The sequence below is a fragment of the Callithrix jacchus genome, chromosome 22 (genome assembly GCF_049354715.1).
Source record: "Callithrix jacchus isolate 240 chromosome 22, calJac240_pri, whole genome shotgun sequence".
Classification (NCBI taxonomy): Eukaryota; Metazoa; Chordata; class Mammalia; order Primates; family Cebidae; genus Callithrix; species Callithrix jacchus.
In genome coordinates this window covers 42,638,351-42,658,206 of record NC_133523.1, presented here as the reverse complement: position 1 = coordinate 42,658,206, position 19,856 = coordinate 42,638,351, and the positions used below count along the sequence as shown (strand labels likewise).

General features: G+C 52.7%; 1 protein-coding gene and 1 long non-coding RNA gene across 7 annotated transcripts; one reads left to right on the top strand and one right to left on the bottom strand.

Moving 5' to 3' along the window:
• The first annotated feature begins 787 nt into the window (after positions 1-787).
• On the top strand, positions 788-19,350 carry BCAT2 (branched chain amino acid transaminase 2). Of its 6 annotated transcripts, none has more exons than XM_002762333.7 (11): positions 788-833; positions 5,814-5,888; positions 6,170-6,370; positions 14,518-14,628; positions 14,714-14,833; positions 14,975-15,138; positions 16,498-16,640; positions 16,809-16,894; positions 17,123-17,263; positions 17,339-17,413; positions 18,950-19,350. In XM_002762333.7, exons 1-11 carry the CDS (start codon positions 810-812, stop codon positions 18,986-18,988), a joined length of 1,179 nt encoding a protein of 392 aa, XP_002762379.1. In that variant the 5' UTR covers positions 788-809; the 3' UTR covers positions 18,989-19,350. The 6 variants fall into 6 exon arrangements, with proteins under 6 accessions (XP_002762379.1, XP_008986601.1, XP_035140561.1 ...); XM_008988353.5 differs by having other exon boundaries at positions 788-1,008; XM_035284670.3 differs by lacking the exon at positions 6,170-6,370.
• LOC144580740 (uncharacterized) lies at positions 1,133-6,041 on the bottom strand. The gene is made up of 4 exons (XR_013530830.1): positions 5,790-6,041; positions 5,493-5,553; positions 1,710-1,870; positions 1,133-1,349 (listed from the first exon to the last, which is right to left on the bottom strand). It is a non-coding gene; the product is annotated as an uncharacterized LOC144580740 (long non-coding RNA).
• Positions 19,351-19,856: the final 506 nt, after the last annotated feature.

The window sequence follows — 19,856 nt, the reverse complement described above, 5'->3', positions numbered from 1 at the left end:
AACTGTGGCATGCCGGTTAGTACCTGGCTTCAGTGCGGCTGGAACACAGCCTGAGTGGGAACCGTATTTCTTTTCTTCCTTTCTTCCTTTCCTTTTCTCTTTCTTTTCTTTCTCTTTTCTTTTTCTTTCTCTTCTTTCTCTCTCTCTCTTCTCTCTCCTCTATCCTTCCTTCCTTCCCTCTTTCCCTCCCTCCCTCCCTCCCTCCCTCCCTCCCTCCCTCCCTCCTTCCTTCCTTCCTTCCTTCCTTCCTTCCTTCCTTCCTTCTCTCTCTCTGTTTCTTCTTTCACAGAGTCTCGCTCTGTCGCCCAGGCTGGAGTGTAGTGGTGCGATCTCGGCTCACCGCAACCTCTGCCTCCTGGGTTCAAGCGATTCTCCTGCCTCAGCCTCCCGAGTAGCTGGGATTACAGGCACCCGCCAGCACACCCGGCTAATCGTTGTGTTTTTAGTAGAGATGGGGTTTCACCATGTTGGACCAGGCTGGTCTCGAACTCCTGGCCTGAGGTGATCCTCCCGCCTCGGCCTCCCAAAGTGCTGATATTACAGATGTGAGTCACCTAGCCTGGCCAGGACCGTATTTCAAGTCCTGAACCACCCCCGCCCTGCCCCCAGCGCCTGCGCCCTGCAGCAGGGTAGGGCGTCCTGCAAGCGGGTCCTGCTCCCCGCCGGCGCCCTGGAGCTGGGGCTGCCTGGCGGGCCTGGGGTGCTGGGCGTGCCGCCCACCCCTAGGAGGAGGCGTGAGCGGGGCGGGGCCGGAACGTCTCTCTTCAGGGCCGCGCCCCGGGCGGGCACAGTTACGCGCCGCACGGATCATGGCCGCAGCCGCTCTGGGGCAGGTGGGTTCACAGCCCGGCACGGGGGGCTGGGGAACCTCCCGGAGAGGCGCACTTCCGGGAGCACCACTGGCCTGCAGCCGGTCTGACTCGGCGCCGCCCCTCCCGCGCTGGGATTCCGCTGCGGGGCGCGGAGGAGGATGGCGACCCTTGGAAAGGAGCACGAGGCTTTAATGGGGTGAGGGGGAGCGGGTAGACGCGGATGAGGTGGGGCAAGTAATTGTTGGGGAGGTAAAAAATGGGAAACGTGGAGGGGGATCCTGTGAGGAGGGAGGCGTCGGGGTGGGGAAGTTGTGATTTGAAGAGTGGAGCCCTGGGGTGCGGTGGGGCATCAGCCTGTGGGGGCGCTGGAATAAAGGGGCCCAGACCTCCAGGGCCAGGGGCAGGTGAGGGCAGAGTTCCACCTCGTGTCTCAGCTCTGGGAATTGGATCCAAGATCCTACTTTCTTCTAACGAAAGGTAAATAAAATGGAGATGGGGATTGTTGTGCTTCCCGAACTCCTGCCTGAAGCTCTGCACCTGGATTGGAAATCGAGGCAGTGTCTCGTGGTTAAAATGACATAAATGCTGCAGGCCAGCTGAGATGACCCCTTCTGACTGGGTGATGTCAAACAGCAGCAGCCTTTCCCAGAATCTGTGCTTTCAGAGAACAATGTTTCTCAGCGAGGAAGGAAACAGCTGAAGAAAGGGGTGGTGGTTAGGGGCCTTCACAGCTGCGCTGTAACCTTGGGAGAACTGTCTCTTTGTTAACTTTGCACCTAACCTTATTTGAGTCTCTTATCCCAGCTGATGACTGTCAGGGCAAAATTTCACTTTCTTCAGCTCTTACTCACTGATGGGGATAGTCCTGGGATATCTGGGGTATGTGGGCAGTCTGGCCTTTGGTGGTGACACTCCTGGGCTGTGGTGGGACAGTCCTGGGCTTTGACAGGTACACTTGGGACTGAGGTGGACGGTCTCATTATGGCACAGTTCCGGTGTCAGAAGAGTCCTGAACTCATGCTGGGATATGCCTGGGCTCTGGTGAAGACAGAGATACCCTGTAATGGAGATAGTTGGGCTGAGTCCTCAGCTGTGATGGGGTGTGGGGAGGACAGTGCTGGACCATGGTAGGGACAGTTTCTAAGGGACTGGCCTAGACAGAGACATAGGGATAGTCCTGGGGATGGAAAAGGACAACACTGGGTTTTGTTTTGTTTTAATTTCAGACCTGGTGAATAGGAAATAAGCCCGGGTATTTGACAGAGACAATGCTGGTTACAGTGGGGGAAAGTGCTGGGCTGTGGTGGGGGGATATTCCTGGGCTGTCTTGGGACAGTACTTGGCTCTGCTGGGGATCAGTTCTGATAAGTTACAGGCACAGGGGCCAGGTGCAGTGGCTCACGCCTATAATCCCAGCACTTTGGGAGGCTCAGGCGGGTGGATCACAAGGTCAAGAGATTGAGACCATCCTGGTCAACATGGTAAAACCCCGTCTCTACTAAAAATACGAAAATTAGCGGGGCATGGTGGCACGTGCCTGTAATCCCAGATACTCGGGACACTGAGGCAGGAGAATTGCTTGAACCCAGGAGGCGGAGGTTGCGGTGAGCTGAGATCGTGCCATTGCACTCCAGTCTGGGTAACAACAGCGAAACTCCGTCTCAAAAAAAAAAAAAAGTTACTGGCACAATCTGGGCTTGTGATGGGGAGTGTCTTGGGCTGTCATAGAATAGCCCTGGTCTGTGATGGGAGAGGCCTGGGCTATAAAGGGGGGCAGTTCTAGATGTGATGGGTCGTTTGTGGGCTGTGACGGGGCAGACTGCACTATGATGGGGTCTGTCCTTCGCTGTGATACGGGGACAGTCCTTGAGTATGGAGGGCATTGCTGGGCTTTGACAGGGACACTTCTGGTCTTTGATGGTGATACTCCCCGGGCTGTATGGGACATAGTGGAGCTTCTGTCACATTATAGATACCTGCCCTGTGCACCCCCAAACCTTTATTTCTGTTTCTTTTTGAGACAGAGTCTTGCTCTACCACCCAGGCTGGAGTGCAGTGGTACGATCTCAGCTCACTGCAACCTCCACCTTCTGGGTTCAAGTGATTCTCCTGACTCAGCCTCCTGAGTAGCTGGGATTACAGGCACGTACCAGCATGCCCAGCTAATTTTGTAGTAGAGATGGGGTTTCGCCATGCTGGCCAGGCTGGTCTAGATCTCCTGACCTCGTGATCCATCCGCCTTGGCCTCCCAGTGTGCTCGGATTACAGGTGTGAGCCACCACTCCCAGTTTCTTTTCTTTTTGACTAAGGTTTGCTCTGTCACTCAGGCTGGAGTGCAATGGCGCAATCTCGGCTCACTATAACCTCTGCCTCCTGGGTTCAAGCAATTCTCATGCCTCAGCCTCCTAAGTAGCTGGGATTACAGGCACATGCAACCATGCCTGGCTAATTGTTGTGTTTTTAGTAGAGACGGAGTTTTACCATGTTGCCCAGACTGGTCTCAAACTCCTGGGCTCAAGTGATCCACCTGTGTCAGCCTGTCAAGATGCTGGGATTACTGGCGTCAGCCACCAGCCACCACGCCTGATCTTTTTTTTTTTTTTTTTTTTTTTTTTGAGATGGTCTGTCACTGGTGTTGGAGTATAGCAGTGTGATCACCTCTCACCACAGCCTTGACCTACTGGGCTCAAGTGATCCTTCCACTTCAGCCTTCCGAATAACTGGGATTACAGGTGTGTGCCACCGAAGCTGGCTAAGTTTTCAATTGTTTGTAGAGACAGGGTCTGGCTTGCTATGTTGCCCAGGCTGATCTTGGAACTCCTGGCCTCAAGCAGTCCTCCCACCTCTGTCTCTCAAAGTGCTGGGATTACAGGCATGAGCTACTGAGCCCAGTCTCTTTTCTGACAGAGTCTCGCTCTGTTGCGCAGGCTGGAGTGCAGTGGTGCAATCTTGGCTCACTGCAACCTTCACCTCCCAGATTCAAGCAATTCTTATGTCTTACACTCCCAAGTTGCTGGGACTACAGGTATATGCTACCATACCCAGCTAACTTGTATTTTTCTGTAGAGATAAGGCCTCTCTATGTTGCCCAGGCTGGTCTTGAACACCTGGCCTCCCACAGAGCTGGGATTATAGCATGGCCTCTCTCTATGATTAGATCTATTTTGGCATTTCTTGGCATCGATTTCTGTTTTGTTTTTTCTGTTTGTGCCCCCCTTTCTGTGTCTCTTTTTCTCATCTTTCCTCTTCCCTTTCTTACTCTTTTTTCTTTCTTTTTTTTTTTTTTTTTTGAGACGGAGTTTTGCTCTTGTTGCCCAGGCTAGAGTGCAATGGTGTAATCTTGGCTCACCGCAACCTCTGCCTCCTGGGTTCAAGTGATTCTCCTGCCTCAGCCACCCAAGAAGCTGGGATTACAGGCATGTGCCACCATGCCCCGCTAATTTTTGTATTTTTAGTAGAGACGGGGTTTCATCACGTTGGCCAGGATGGTCTCGATCTCTTGACCTCATGATCCACCCGCCTTGGCCTCCCAAAGTGCTGGGATTACAGGCGTGAGCCACCGCCCCCGGCCCCTTACTCTCTTTTGGTTCTTACACTCATCTTGGCTCTGGCTCTGGGGATTGCTGTCCCTGTACTGTGTCTGTCTCTCTCATAACTGTGGGTGTCCTGTCCCTCTGGGCAGAAGCATGGCTGCTGGGCTGAGCAGGCTAGATGTTGCCACCCAGAGGCCATCAGGGGCCCCACACTCTGATCACCCCAGAATCCCTGGAGCCCCACACCATCGAGACCATGCAGCAACCCCATCTCCCAGCAACTCACCTAGTGACCGGTGACCATGGCCATTCACGTCCATCCTCCAGAATCAGTGCCAGCTTACCCAGCTCACAGGGCAGGATGGGCCGGGCCCCTTTGTCTCCCACAACCTCATGCCCCAGCTGGCTCCCCACATGGGTCACTGGAGAGGGGCCAGCCTCCTGGACACAGCCAGACCTGCTCTCCCTGCTACCCTGAGGGAGGGCCTGCCTGAGCCTTGTGCAGTGATGACTGCGGTGGCTCCCCAGGCCCCTGTAGCTGCCCTTCAGCCCCAGGGGCTGAAGGGAATTGAAGTCACTGCCAAAGTGGTGCCCGAGTTGTGGGGTTTGCGCTTTAGGTAATCAGAGCCCAGTTGATCAAATACCTTCAGAGAATAAGCACCTGGACTCCTGGGTCTGATGGAGGAGGGCTTGAGGGTCTGGACACCTGGGTCTGATGGAGGAGGGCCTAGGGGCCTGGACACCTGAGTCTGATGGAGGAGGGGCGGGGGCCTGGACCCCTGGGTCTGAGGGAGGAAGGGCTGGGGCCTGGACCCCTGGGTCTGAGGGAGGAAGGGCTGGGGCCTGGACCCCTGGGTCTGAGGGAGGAGGGGCTGGGGCCTGGACTCCTGGGTCTGAGGGAGGAGGGGCTGGGGCCTGGACCCCTGGGTCTGAGGGAGGAGGGGCTGGGGCCTGGACCCCTGGGTCTGAGGAGGAGGGGCTGGGGCCTGGACTCCTGGGTCTGAGGGAGGAGGTGGCTAGAGTCTGGACTCTGGTCTGAAGGAGGAGGGCCTGGGTCTGCACCTCTGAGCCCTGGGGTAGAGCACCTGTCAGTCCCTTGGTCCTCTAAGGCCCATCAGCACTTGGGTCCCTGGAGGCCTTCACTTACCTGTGTGCTTTCCCTGGTCGTCGTCTTGTCTGAGCTGCTCTTCAGGCTGGATCAAAGGTCTCTGGGGTGGGAGGCGCTTGCGTTTGACTTTGCCCCAGCATGAAGGAGGGGGCTGGAGCTGACTCTGCTCTCTTTAGGGAGCCCTCCTCGGGGCAAGGAGGGGACTTGGCCTCCTTCAGGACCACATGCCCCTGTCTAGTGGGGACTGGGACTGGGGCAGAGCAGGCAGGCCAGTGGGACCTCCAAGTACAGGAGGTGGCAAGCAGGCTTCCAGGACCCGTGCTATGCCCCACTCACCCACTCTCTTCTTTCTCCACCCAGATCTGGGCCCGGAAACTTCTCTCTTCCCCTTGGCTCCTATGTGGTCCCAGAAGATATGCCTCCTCCAATTTCAAGGTGAAAGGAGGGAACTCTATGCTGGGCTCTGAGGGAGGAAGGGACTGGCAGCTGGTTTTGGGCATCTCCAAAAGGTGCACAACCCAGAGAAGGCAGTTGTGGCAGAAGCCTAATAGCCTGCCACTGGGCCGTGGGAAAGAGATGAAACAGTATGTCCCAGAATCCTCCAGGGTGACAGGTCCTTCTTCTCTATGGGTCTGAGGCCCAGGGCTTCATGGGAGTTGTAGTTTTTCAGCTTGGAAGTTGTGGCCAGATTCTAGGATACCCCCATCTTTTCTCAGGCTGCAGACCTGCAGCTGGAAATGACACAGAAGCCTCATAAGAAGCCCGGCCCCGGCGAGCCCCTGGTGTTTGGGAAGATATTCACTGACCACATGCTGATGGTAGAATGGAATGACAAGGGCTGGGGCCAGCCCCGAATCCAGCCCTTCCAGAACCTCACGCTGCACCCAGCCTCCTCCAGCCTCCACTACTCCTTGCAGGTGGCATGGCGGCCGGCCTCTCTCCCCGTCCCTGTTCGCGTCTCCTCCTGCTTGCTGTGTCTCTTGCCTAGTGCACCTCCCTTGGTTTGTTTGTTACGTGTTTCTCCTTTCTGTGCATTCATCGTCCGTTTTCTGAGGCCTTCCATGCTCCAGGGCTGTGCTTGGTGATGCTGGGTTTCCGAGATGGGCAGATGCAGTTCCTTCATTTGGAAAACCCCATGCTGTGGTTGTAACTTGGTGTGATTTGTGCTCTGACGGAGGCCCTGCAGAAGCCAGTAGAGATCCCAGCCTCACTTGAAAGAAGGCACAGCATCTTCTGGCATAGAGGGGAGCTTAGGGTCATGGCAGTAGAGGGGAGAGTCAGGGGGGATGGCGGGAGAGGAGATAGCTGGAGGGATTGTGGGAGAGGGGACAGATGGCAGGAGAGGAGATAGCTGGAGGGGTGGTGGGAGAGGGGACAGCCAGTCCAAACCCCAAACAGGAGCAGAATCTGGCACATTTGGGAGAAATTGTGGCACTGGAGCATAATGAAGGAGGCTGAAAATGTCATCAGGGTTGTAAAGGAGCTGAGGGGCTAGGGCCTTGTCCAAGGGCACTGGGAGCCATAGAGGGCTCTGAGGAAGGGAGGGGCAGGGCCAGGTTTGGATATAGTAAGAGCTCTCTCAGGCCATGTAGAGGATGGGAGTTGAAGGCCAGGAGGCCGGGCTCGGCACAGGTCCAGGTGGGAGAGGATGGGCAGGTGTGGAGGTCTGAGCTAGGGCAGAGTGGGGAGGATGGGACAGGAGGGGAGGAGGCAAAGAAATTCAGGGGCACAAGGGACAGACAGGGTGGGTGGAGGAAGGGATGAGACGGCTGAGGATGGTGCCCAGAGTTGTAGCCAGGTGACTGGGTAGGCCCTGGGCCTGTCCCCAAACAGGGACCCAGGAGGAGGTGGCTTTGTGGCACCTGGCGAGCCTGAGAGACTTGACAGATCCAGGAGGCATTTGGTTTTAGGACTTAGGAGCTGCGGCTGAAAGCAAAGCCTTCATGAGAAACTTTGGTCGAGACGAGATTTAAATGAGCATCTCACAGCTCCAGTAACTGGTTAGCAGTGTGGCTGGTTTCAGTCTTCCAGGGCATGGTTCTATGGCATTAAGACTTTCATTTCGTTCCGTTCTTTCCTTTCCCTCCCTCCCTTCTTTCCTTTCTTCCTTCCTTGCCAGAATTTTAGGGTTTTGTTTTTCCCCTCTCCCCTCCTACTCTGGACATCTAATCAGTACCAGTCGATTCTGTACAGAGCACAAACCTTCAGCTGCAGCCAGACACTCTGCCAGGACATAAGCAGGACAGGCAGGATTATGCCTGCCGACCCCCAGGAAGGCGGTTACTTGGAGACCACCAGGCGCTTCTCCTTTCAGCCCAGCACAGCAGTCGTCCTCTGGCTGGGCATCTAGTACTTTTTCTTCAGCTGAGTAAGCGCAGAGGAAGCGTGTAGCCCTGGCACAGGACACACTGCTGTGATCCCACGGGTACAGGGGGCGGATGGGGGCGGCTGAGGGCACAGGACAATCCTGGCACGTGTGCATTACAGGCCAACCACGTGTTTGTTGGTTTCTTTTTTTTTTTTTTGAGATGGAGTTTCGCTCTTGTTACCCAGGCTGGAGTGCAATGGCGCGATCTCGGCTCACTGCAACCTCCGCCTCCTGGGTTCAGGCAATTCTCCCGCCTCAGCCTCCTGAGTAGCTGGGATTACAGGCACGCGCCACCATGCCCAGCTAATTTTTTGTATTTTTAGTAGAGATGGGGTTTCACCATGTTGACCAGGATGGTCTCGATCTCTTGACCTCATGATCCACCCGCCTCGGCCTCCCAAAGTGCTGGGATTACAGGCGTGAGGCACCGCGCCCGGCTGTTTGTTTGTTTATTGACAGTTTCACTCTGTCTCCCAGACTGGAGTGTAGTGGTGCAGTCTTGCTCACTGCAACCTCTGCCTCAGTCTCTCAGGAAGCTGGGCTTACAGGCGTGCGCCACCATGCCCAGCTAATTTTTATAGTTTCAGCATGTTGGCTAGGCTGGTCTCGACCTCCTTATCTTGAGTGATCCGCCAACCTCAGCCTCCCAAAGGACTGAGATTATAGGCATGAACCAGCATGCCCAGCCCTGTTTTTATTACTGTGGTACTAATACACATGCATAATAACACACAGCATAAAATGCTGGATTCCAACCATTTTAGCTATCATTTTATTATTTTATTTATATTTTTATTATTATTTGAGATGGAGTGTCACTCTTGTTGCCCGAGCTGGAGGGCAGTGGCAGGATCTTGGCTCACTGCAACCTTCGCCTCCCAGGTTCAGGTGATTCTCCTGCCTCAGCCTCCCAGTAGCTGGGATGACAGGAGCACACACCACACCAGGCTAATTTTTGTATGTTTAGTAGAGATGGGGTTTCACCATGTTGGGCCAGGCTGTTCATGAACTAGTGACCTCAGGTGATCCAACTGCCTCAGTCTCCCAAAGTGCTGGGATTACAGGCATGAGCCACCATGCCTGGCCTATTATTTTTTTTAAAATACTTTTATTTATTCATTTATTTATTTGAGACAGTTTCACTCGGTTGCCCAGTTTCCAGTGCAGTGGCGTGATCATGGCTCACTGCAACCTCCGCCTCCTGGGCTCAAGTGGCCCTCCTGCCTCAACCTCCCGAGTGGCTAGGACTACAGGCACACACCACCTTGCCCAGCGTACTTTTAAATCTTGTGCAGAGAACAGGATCTCCCTTTGTTGCCCAGGCTGGTCTCCAGCTCCTGGCTTCAAGCAGTTCTCCCACCTCTGCCTCGCAGTGCTGGGGTTACAGGTATGAGCCATCCTACCAGGCCTGGAAATTGTTCTTTACACCCTTATAGAGTTTTCCATGCTGCCTGCAGCCTCGTGGTGTTTCATCCTCAGTGCACCTCGTTAGGCAATCCCCTGTTGTTGGGCTTGCTTATAGTCCGATACTATTAGGAACGATGTTGTAATAAGGAATCTAGTATACCTGTCACTTCCTTTAAGTGCAAGTGTATCTCTGCTCCATTTCGGGAGCTGTAGGTCAAAGGGCACGTTTGCTCTTAATCTTGACAGGTGTTGCCACATCCACATCTGCAGGGTGCCTCAGTTTCTACACCCGCCAGCAGAGCCTGTTTCCATACCTTGGACAGCCCTTGTCAAAGTTTTAGATCTTTTCCAGTCTCCCATGTGATTTTAAAGGGCTCTCAAGGTAATTTTAATTTGCATTTTTCTCCCTAATGATGAATGAAATGGACTCTCTCTCTCTTTTTTTTTTTTAAAGAAAGAGAAAGAGAAAAGGGGGAGAACAGGAGTCTCGCTCTATTGCCCAGGCTGGAATGCTATCCAAAAATAGATATTAAAAACCTCTTTTTTGCCGATAATTGTGCTTAACAGCAGAGACAGGAAGGAATAGGGAAAGGAAATAACAAACAGCCAACCATTATTTCATTTAAATCTGTGAAATGCTGTGCAAATGCTAAAGAGTGATTTGCTTCCATTTATGTGGTCACTTTTAAAATAGGTGTAATGTGATACTAAAAAAAAATGTATGTTCTGTGGACCTGGGGTGAAGAATTCTATACATATTCATTGAGTTCACTTGTTCCAGGTCTGAGTTCAAATCATAGATGTCTCTGTTAATTTTCTATCTCGTTGATCCGTCGAATATTAACAATATGGTGTCAAAGTCTCCCGCTGTTATTGTGCGGGAGTCCAAGTCTCTTTATAAGTCATTAAGAACTTGTCTTATGTAGCTGGGTGCCCCTATATTGGGTGCATATATATTTATAATCATTGACTCCTGTTGTTGCATTGATCCTTTTATCATTATGTAATGTCCTTCTTTGTTTCTTTTAGTCTTTGCTGCTATTGTAGGCTATTTTGTCAGAGACGAAAGTTACAACTCCTGTTTTGTTTTGTTTTTTTCTCTCCATTTAACTTGTGAGTCTTCCTCCAACCTTTTGTTTTGAGTCTTTGTGTGTCCTTGCTTATGAGATGGATCTGGATACAGAGTGCCGATGTGTTTTGACTTTTTGTTCAGTTTTCATATCTATGTCTTTGATTGGGGCATTTAATCCATTAAATTTAGGATTCATATTGATATTTGTGAGTTTAATATTGTCATTTAATGCTAGCTGGCTATTTTGCCCATTAGTTGGTATAAATTCTTCATTATGGAGATACTCTTAAACTTTTGGTAAGTTTTTGGGATGACTGATACTGGTTGTTCCTTTCTGTGTATAGTGCTGCTTTCAGAAGCTCTTGTAAAGCAGGTCTGGTGGTGATGAAATCTCTGAGTGCTTGCTTGTTCATGAAAACTGTTATTTTTCCTTCATTTATAAAGCTTAGTTTGGCTGGATATGAGATTCTGGGTTGAAAATTCTTTTCTTTGAGGATATTGAATATTGACCCCCACTCTCTTCTAGTTTGTAGGGTTTCTGCTGAGAGATCTGCTGTGAGTCTGATAGGCTTCCCTTTATGGGTAACCTGGCCTTTCTCTCTAGCTGCCCTTAGAATTTTCTCCTTTATTTCAACCCTGGTGAATCTAACAATTATGTGTCTTGGGGGAAACTGACTATCTTATCATGAGTTTAAGGCCCACCTGTATTTCCTTTTGTGTGAACTGTCCATTTGCTAGGCTGATTTTCCTATCAGGTTGGATTTTTCTTTTTTTTTTTTTAGAGGTGGGGTTTCATGGCATTAGCCAGGATGGTCTCGATCTCCTGACCTCGTGATCCTCCTGCCTTGGCCTCCCAAAGTGCTGGGATTATAGGCATGAACCACCCTGCCTGGTCCAGGTTGGATTTTTAAAAATTGATTTGGGGCTTGGATTACAGGTGACTAACACCTGCAATCCCTGCAATTTGGGAAGAAGAGGCAGGGGGATTGCTTGAGCTCAGGAGTTCAAGACCAGCCTGGCCAACATGGCAAAACCCTGTCTCTACTAAAAATACAAAAATTAGCTGGGTGTAGTGGTGGGTGTCTGTAATCCCAGCTACTCGAGAGGCTGAGGCAAGAGAATTGCTTAAACCTGGGCGGCAGAAGTTGCAGTGAGCCAAGAGCGTGCCAGTGCACTCCAGCCTGGCCACAGAGTGAGACTCCATTTCAAAAAAGAAAAAAAAAATTAGCTTGGGTATGGTGTGTGTGTCTGTAGTCCCAGCTACTTGGGAGGCTGATGTAAGACGTTTGCTTGAGCCCAGGACTTTGAGGTTACAGTGAGCTATGATTGCACCACTCCAGCACTCCAGCCTGGGTGACAGAGACCGTGTCTCTAGAAAGGAAAATTGATTTGTAGGGCATTTTGTATATTCAACAAAGCATTTGTGATATGAGTTGAGAAATTTTCTCCAGTGTGTTTTGTTTTTATGCAATCAGCTGTATCACCCTTCTTTTTTGGCTTCTATGATTTGTCATCTTAAAAAAAAAAACACCTGGGCCAGGTGTGGTGGCTCATGCCTGTAATCCCAGGATTTTGTGAGGCTAAGGCAGGCAGATCACTTGGGGTCAGGAGTTCGAGACCATCCTGGCCAACATGGTGAAACCCCATCTCTATTAAAAATGCAAAAATTAGCCAGTCATGGTGGTACATGCCTGTAGTTTCAGCTACTAGGCAGGCTGAGGCAGGAGAATCACTTGAACCCTGGAGGTGGAGGTTGCAGTGAGCCGAGATTGTGCCATTGCACTTCAGCCTGGGCAACAGAGTGAGACTCCATCTCAAATAAAATAAAATAAAAAATAAAATTCCCAATCGAATATATAAAATAGTTACGTTTTGTTTCCTTCTATAGCTTTTGTGGTGTAATATATATTTTTTTCATTTAAACCTTTAATCCACCCTGATTCTCTTCTGGTGTGAGGTATGGAATTGGGATCCAACGTAGTTTTTCTCTAGATGGATATTTGGTTACCTATTCTGTTGTTCAGTCTGCCTACTCATATAGCAGTGCCATTCTGTTTTAAGTATTGTAGATTTATAATCTGTTTTATACTGGATAGGGCTACTCCCTGTCCCTGCCCTGCTACCTCTTGCCCCTCATTTTTTGTAGGTTTTTTTTTTTTTTGAGATGGAGTCTTACTCTGTCACCCTGGCTGGAGTACAGTGGCATGATCTCAGCTTGCTGCAACCTCCGCCTCCCGGGTTCAAGCGATTCTCCTGCCTCAGCCTCCCAAGTAGTTGGGACTACAGGCATGTGCTACCATGCCCTGCTAAATTTTGTATTTTTAGTAGAGATTGGGTTTCACCATGTTGGCCAGGATGGTCTTGATCTCTTGACCTCGTGATCCACCTGGCTAGGCCTCCCAAAGTGCTGGGATTACAAACTTGAGCCACCACGCCTGGCCTTGCGGTGGTTGTTTTTATCCTCCCAAAATATCCTAACTACTTTTGCTTGTCTTCCATTCTTCGTCCATTCATTTAGCTATTCATTCATCAAAAACCCACTATGCAAAAAAAAAAAAAAAAGGAGTCTGATGGGATGCAGTGGCTCATGCCTGTAATTCCAGCACTTTGAGAGGCTGAGGCAGGTGGTTCAACTCAAAATATAAAAATTAGCTGGGTGTGGTGGCGGTGGGCATCTGTAGCCCCAGCTACTCAGGAGGCTGAGGCATTCGAATCCCTTGAACCTGGGAGGTGGAGGTTGCAGTGAGCCGAGATTGTGCCCCTGCACTCCAGCCAGGGTGACAGAGTGAGCCCCTCTCTCAAAAAACAAAACAAAACCCCACTATGTGCCAAGCGTTACCTGCACCGGTGCAGGGGACTACAGGAGAGGCTGTCTGATAAGCATGTCAAGGGTGATCCCTGCCCTAAGGCTCTTCCACTGTGTGGTAGAGCAGACGCTGAACAAGCAAACCTGGAACCATGGGGCAGTGATCAGGGACAGACTCTCCAGAAAGAAAAAACTAGGTTCCAGGCAGGAGTGCAGTGGCAGTCTCAAACTCCTGGGCTCGAGTGATCCTCCCACCACCCTCCAGGTACCTGGGACTACAATCACACCTGGCTAATTTTCATGTGTTTTGTGGAGATGGGGTCTTGCTATAATGCCCAGGCTAGTCACAAACTATGCTCAAGCGATCCTCCTGCCTTGGTCCCCCAAAGTGCTGGGATTACAGGTGTGAGTCACCACGCCCGGCACTACTGCCTGTTGGTCACAATCTGGTTTCTCAAACATGAGGCCCCTTAGAAAACATAGCTTCCAGGCCTGGGCATGGTGGCTCACGCTTGTAATCTCAGCACTATGGGAGTTCCAGGCCAGCCTAACCCACATGGTGAAACCCCATCTGTACTAAAAATACAAAAATTAGCTGGTCGTGGTGGCAGGCACCTGTAATCCCAGTTACTCAGGAGGCTGAGGCAGGAGAATTGCTTGAACCTGGGAGGCGGAGGTTGCAGTGAGCTTAGATAGTGCCAGCGCACTTGAGCCCAGGAGTTTGAGCCTGGGTGACAGACGGAGACTCTGTCTCAAAACAAAAAAAACCCATAGCTTCCATATGATTATCATCCCTGAAAAATGTTCACAGTGACCTGGAAAGGGTTCAAGCTGGGCATTGTCTCTGGGTCTCCCTGTTTCGCTGTCCCTGGTTTCTGTCCTTTGCTTTCTTTTTTTTTTGAGATGGAGTCTCGCTCTGTTGCCAGACTGGAGTGCAGTGGTGTGATCTCGGCTCACTGCAACCTCCGCCTCCCAGGTTCAAGCGATTCTCCTGCCTCAGCCTCCAGAGTTGCTGGGATTACAGGCACGCACCACCACACCTGGCTAATTTTTGTATGTTTAGTAGAGATGGAGTTTTCACCATGTTTGCCAGGCTGGTCTTGAACTACTGACCTCAGGTGATCCACCTGCCTCGGCCTCTGGAAGTGCTGGGATTACAGGCATGAGCCACTGCGCCGGGTGGTGTCCTTTGCTTTCTTGAGTCTCTATGTGTCTCTACCTGTTTGTCTCTCTGTCTATATCTGTCTCTCTTTTTCTCTGTCTGTGAACCCCGCTGTTAAATTTCGCCAGTGCTCTCCTCTCGGCCTCCATCTCTCAGTATCTGTGTCTCTGTCTCTCTCTGGGTGTCTCTTGCTGTCTCTCCTGACTGTCTTGGGAGGTCTCTGAGCCTGCTGCCTGCCTGTCCCCGCAGCTGTTTGAGGGCATGAAGGCATTCAAAGGCAAGGACCAGCGGGTGCGCCTCTTCCGCCCCTGGCTCAACATGGACCGGATGCTGCGCTCAGCCCTGCGCCTGTGCCTGCCGGTGAGGGGTGCTGGGCCGCCAAGGTGGGGAGGAGGGCCGGGGCCGGGGCAGCCAGGCCCCTTGACTCATGCGGAATCCCACCCAGGGTTTCGACAAGCTGGAGTTGCTGGAGTGCATCCGGCGGCTCATCGAAGTGGACAAGGACTGGGTCCCCGATGCTGCCGGCACCAGCCTCTACGTGCGACCTGTGCTTATCGGGAACGAGGTAGGCCCGACTCCGGGGCTGGGGACTGGGCTACGGGGTTTGGATTCTCCCTGGCAGGGGTGGGGTCCTGGAGGCCTGAGTCAAGGGAGGGGAAGGGACTGGGGACCTGGACTCCTGACGTGGCCCCTCTGCGCGTCGCAGGCTTCGCTGGGTGTCTCCCGTCCCACAAGAGCGCTCCTGTTCGTCATTCTCTGTCCTGTGGGTTCTTACTTCCATGAAGACTCCATGACCCCGGTCTCCCTTCTGGCCGACCCAGCCTTCATCCGGGCCTGGGTGGGCGGGGTCGGCAACTACAAACTAGGGGGGTAAGTAGCACCCCCAACCCCAGAACCCACCCGCGCATTGGGTGTCAGAGACACAGGGACTAGTGTGTGAGCTTTGGCTTTCTTTTCTCTCTCTTTTTTTTTTTTGGAGACGGAATCTCACTCTGTCGCCAGGCTGTAGTGCAGTGGTGCCATCTCAGCTCACTGCAACCTCCGACTCCCTGGTTTAAGCAATTCTTCTGCCTCAGCCTCCTGACTAGCTGAGATTATAGGCACCCGCCAGCACAACCAGCTAATGTTTTTTGCATTTTTAGTAGAGATGGGGTTTTACCATGCTGGCCAGGATGGTCTCGATCTCCTGACCTCGTGATGTGCCCACCTCGGCCTTCCAAAGTCCTGGGATTACAGATGTGAGCCACCACACCTGGCAAAAGTCAGCAAACTTTCTAATCTTGGGGACCATGTGTACAGGGACAGAAGGAATAGGATCACAGAAGATGTTCAGGTTACAAAAATAAGTCTGGGTTTTGCAAAAAGCTTAAGAAGTATTCATAGACCCAGGCAGGCCTGGAACACCGGATGGAGGCTAGGGTCTTGTCCCCAGGCACTGGGGAGCCATGGGAGGCTTATTAGCAGGTGGGAGGAGTGGCAGTCTCTGGGAGAGAGACATACAGTCATCCAGGTAGCCCAGTTCACTGGGGGAGTCCAGGGAAGTTCTGGCACCCAGCCTGGAGGTCTGGAAGCAACTCTCGAGGAGGTGACATCAGAAATGGTTTTGGGGACGAGCATGGTGACTCACAGCTGTAATCCCAGCACTTTGGGAGGCCAAGGTGGGTAGATCACTTGAGGCCAGGAGTTTGAGACCAGTCTGGTCAACCCTGTCTCTACTAAAAATAAAAAAAATTAAGGCCTGGCGTGGTGGCTCACGCCTATAATCCCAGCACTTTGGGAGGCCGAGGTGGGGAGTCACCTGAGGTCAAGAGTTTGAGACCAGCCTGACCAACATGGTGAAACCCCGTCTCTACTAAAAATACAAAACTTAGCCAGGCGTAGTGGCGCATGCCTGTAATCCCAGCTACTTGGGAGGCTGAGGCAAGAGAATTGCTTGAAACCTGGAGACAGAGGTTGCAGTGAGCTGAGATTATACCACTGCACTCTAGCCTGGGTGACAGAGCAAGACTCCATTTCAAAAAAGAAAAAGGGGGTAGAGGCAGGAGAGAGGGGACATCCTACCTAGGGCCTTGATGCCAAATGAAATGTCAGGAATTCTGTCGTTGGGGAACTGGGGAGCCCCAGGAGAGCTGTGAGCAGGGGGATAGGAGCAGGATGAGCCTTCTCTGGGGCTGGGTTGGGGAAGGATGGGGCTTCCTTGCCCCATCCAACCAGGCTGCCCCCCTCCAGGAATTATGGGCCCACCGTGTTAGTGCAGCAGGAGGCATCCAGGCGGGGCTGTGAACAGGTCCTCTGGCTATACGGGCCCGACCACCAGCTCACCGAGGTGGGCACCATGAACATCTTCGTCTACTGGACCCACAAGGACGGGGGTGAGCCTACCCATGACCCAGCCCAAGCCCTGGTAGAAGTGGGTGGCACCATTATTCCTGGCAGGTTACAGGCCCCAGGGATTCTGGGATGGGGGAAGGGGGTGGCTTCCAAGATGGGGGATCTAGAGGGTGAGAGGTAACATCTCCCACCGTGTACACCTGCCCTAGTGCTGGAGCTGGCGACGCCCCCATTGGATGGCGTCATCCTGCCTGGAGTGGTCAGACAGAGTCTGCTGGACCTGGCTCAGACCTGGGTGAGGACATGGCATCTTCTGGTGATGGCACCATCTGCAAGGGGCCAGGGCATCAGAGGGCTGTGGCAGGGACTGGGGCACACTGGCATGTCTCTGTCCCCTCTCCTGGGTCTGTCTCTCCCCTTTGGCCTCTGTCTTTCTCACCACCCTGAGGGAGGGAAGGAGAGGTGGAGGACTGCAGCAGGCCGCCCTCTGGGGACATGTGTGTTTCTGCCACATGCCCTGCAGGGTGAGTTCCGGGTTGTGGAGCGCACGATCACCATGAAGGAGTTGCTTCAGTCCCTGGAGGAGGGCCGGGTGCGGGAAGTCTTTGGCTCAGGCACCGCCTGCCAGATCTGCCCAGTACACAGAATCCTGTACAAAGACAAGGTGAGGTGGGGCTGCCATTGTGGGTGGGAGGGAAGGAGGGGAGGGGCTCCATCCTCACTGCACCTTCTGCCCCAGAACTTCCATATTCCCACCATGGAAAATGGGCCTGAGCTGATCCTCCGCTTCCAGAAGGAGCTGAAGGAGATTCAGGTGAGCTGCAGGGAGCCAAGGAATGGGCCAGGAGCCAGGGACTGGGTTGGGAGCTTGTTCCCTGGAGAAGTTGGTGTCCCATGAGCCCCTGGACTAAGAGCCAGCCTCCTTTAGTAAAACAGGAATAGATAATGGCCTTTCTTTCTTTTTTTTCTTTTCCCCCAAGATGGAATCTTGCTCTGTTGCCCAGGCTGGAGTGCAGTGGTGTGGTCTTGGCTCACTGCAACCTCCACCTCCCAGGTTCAAACGATTTTCCTGCCTCAGCCTCCTGAGTAGCTGAGATTACAGGCATGCACCACCACACCCAGCTAATTTTTGTATTTTTAGTAGAGATGGAATTTCACCATGTTGGCCAGGCTGGTCCTGATAATGGCCCCTCTTTTTTTTTTATTTCTTTGAGATGGAGTCTCACACTGTCCCTCAGGCTGGAGTGCAGTGGCACATGATCTTGGCTCACTGCGACCTCCAGCTCATGGGTTCAAGTGATTCTCTTGCCTCAACCTCCGAAGTAGCTGGCACTACAGGTGCACGCCACCATGCCCAGCTAATTTTTTGTATTTTGGTAGAGACAGGGTTTCACCGTGTTAGGATGGTCTCGATTTCCTGACCTCACGATCTGCTCACCTCAGCCTCCCAAAGTGCTGGGATTACAGGCATGAGCCACTGCGCCTGGCCTAATGGCTCTTCTTATTGAGGCCCGGGAGAGTGGGCTTTCTGTGTTGCTCTGTGCCCTGGAAAACCGTTTGGGGTTAAATCACCATTTCCTGTGAGCTCCCGGAGCCCTGAATAGTTCTTCAGTTTTGGAAACCACCTCCCATGATCCTCTGAGGCCCCTGGGTGTCCTGGTGGGAGAAGCCCCCTCCCTGTGGACCTCTGAGGTTGCTGGGTACCTTGCGGGGAGAAACCCCCTCCCTGTGGTCCTCTGCTACCTCTGGGTGTCCTGGTGGGAGAAAGGCCCTTTCCATGAATCTCTGAGACCTTGGCCAGCCCTCTGGCCATCTCAGGTCAGCCCTCGTAGATTCCCTAGAGCCCTGGGCTATCCCTTTGGTTTGAGAAAGCTTCCTCCCATGAGCCTCTGGACCTTGGTCCCTCTCTGGCACCAGACTGTTTCCTTTCATAAGCCTCTGGGGGCATCCCCGTTCTGGGCCAAAATCTCTTTCCCAAGAATCTCTGGGCTCCTTTCCCGGACCTAGAGCTACATTTCTGTAAACTCCTGTGCATCAGCCCGTAGAACTGCACGCCCCTCGACTATCTGGGCTTTCTCAGCTGAAAGTGACTTTTTCCAAGAGGCTTAGAGACCTGGCCATACTTCCTCTCCTCAGAACTACATCTCCCTGAAGCCTCTGCGCCATCTTAGCCTTGATTCCCCATTCCCATCATTGTTGGGGCGGGGGGGGGGGCCCTCTGGGAAGTGGACTACATTTCCCTTGAGGCACCAGGGCACAGCTCCGTAGGTACTCAGCCTGGAACGCCTCAGGGCCTGCTGGGAATTGTAGTTTGGCTTCCACCTCACGCACTGCTTCTGTTGTCCCGCAGTACGGAACGAGAGCCCACGAGTGGATGCTCCCGGTGTGATGCTGCGTGCTGTGCTCCGGATCCACTGACCCGTAGCATCTCATCACGCCAGCACTCGCCTCCCTACCAATGACTAACCTCAAGTGCAATATAAAATAAAAGGCCGTGGGGTGGCGTCTGGGTCTCTGGTGCCCCCCATGTGGTTGCGACACTCCCAAAGCCATAAGGGCCGACCCGGGCATCTTGGCCTCCAGCCCCTCGTCTTGGGTTCAGGTCCGCCCCGTTGCTCCTTGTGAGGCCAAGGATACATCTTGGCCTGACCCTGCATCTCTCCATTCTCAGGCCAGACCCTCGGTGCTGCCGTTGATTTTTTTCTCTCTTTCTCTTTGCTGCAATTTTGAAATAAAATGCCAAAGAACAGACATTGTCTGGCTTCTTCGGTGATGCAACTCTGGGGTCTTAACGCAGGAATCCTGCTTCCTTAGCCCATTTTATTCTGAAGGACCCAGTCATCTGAGCCTCCGGTGTTCTGATGGTTTCTCTAACCTGCTGGGCATTTCACGTCTCCCACCCTGAGCTTAGTATCTTCTCCAACCAACCAGCTCCTCCCCTACTTTCCCGTTTTGGGGACAGCCCCACCCTGCACCCAGTCACTAGGCTGAACCCCTAGGCGCTGCATCCTTTCCTCTCAAAGCCCGCCAGGCCCTGATCCCTGCCCCCTGACTCTGCTGTCTGTTCACCCCATTTTTTTTTTGAGACAGAGTCTTGTTCTGTCACCCAGAGTGGAGTGCAATGGTGTAATCTTGACTCACTGCAACCTCCGCCCCTTGGGTTCAAGCAATTCTCCAGCCTCAGAGTCCCGAGTAGCTGGGACTACAGACATGTGCCACCGCGCCTGGCTAATTTTTGTATTTTTAGTAGAGATGGG

Bases quoted from the DNA above. Each gene is read 5' to 3' on its own strand.
- BCAT2 (XM_002762333.7), top strand. From the start codon at position 810: ATGGCCGCAGCCGCTCTGGGGCAG. The intron at 15,139-16,497 runs GTAAGTAGCACC...GCCCCCCTCCAG, and splicing joins GGCAACTACAAACTAGGGGG to GAATTATGGGCCCACCGTGT. The intron at 16,895-17,122 runs GTGAGGACATGG...CATGCCCTGCAG, and splicing joins TGGACCTGGCTCAGACCTGG to GGTGAGTTCCGGGTTGTGGA.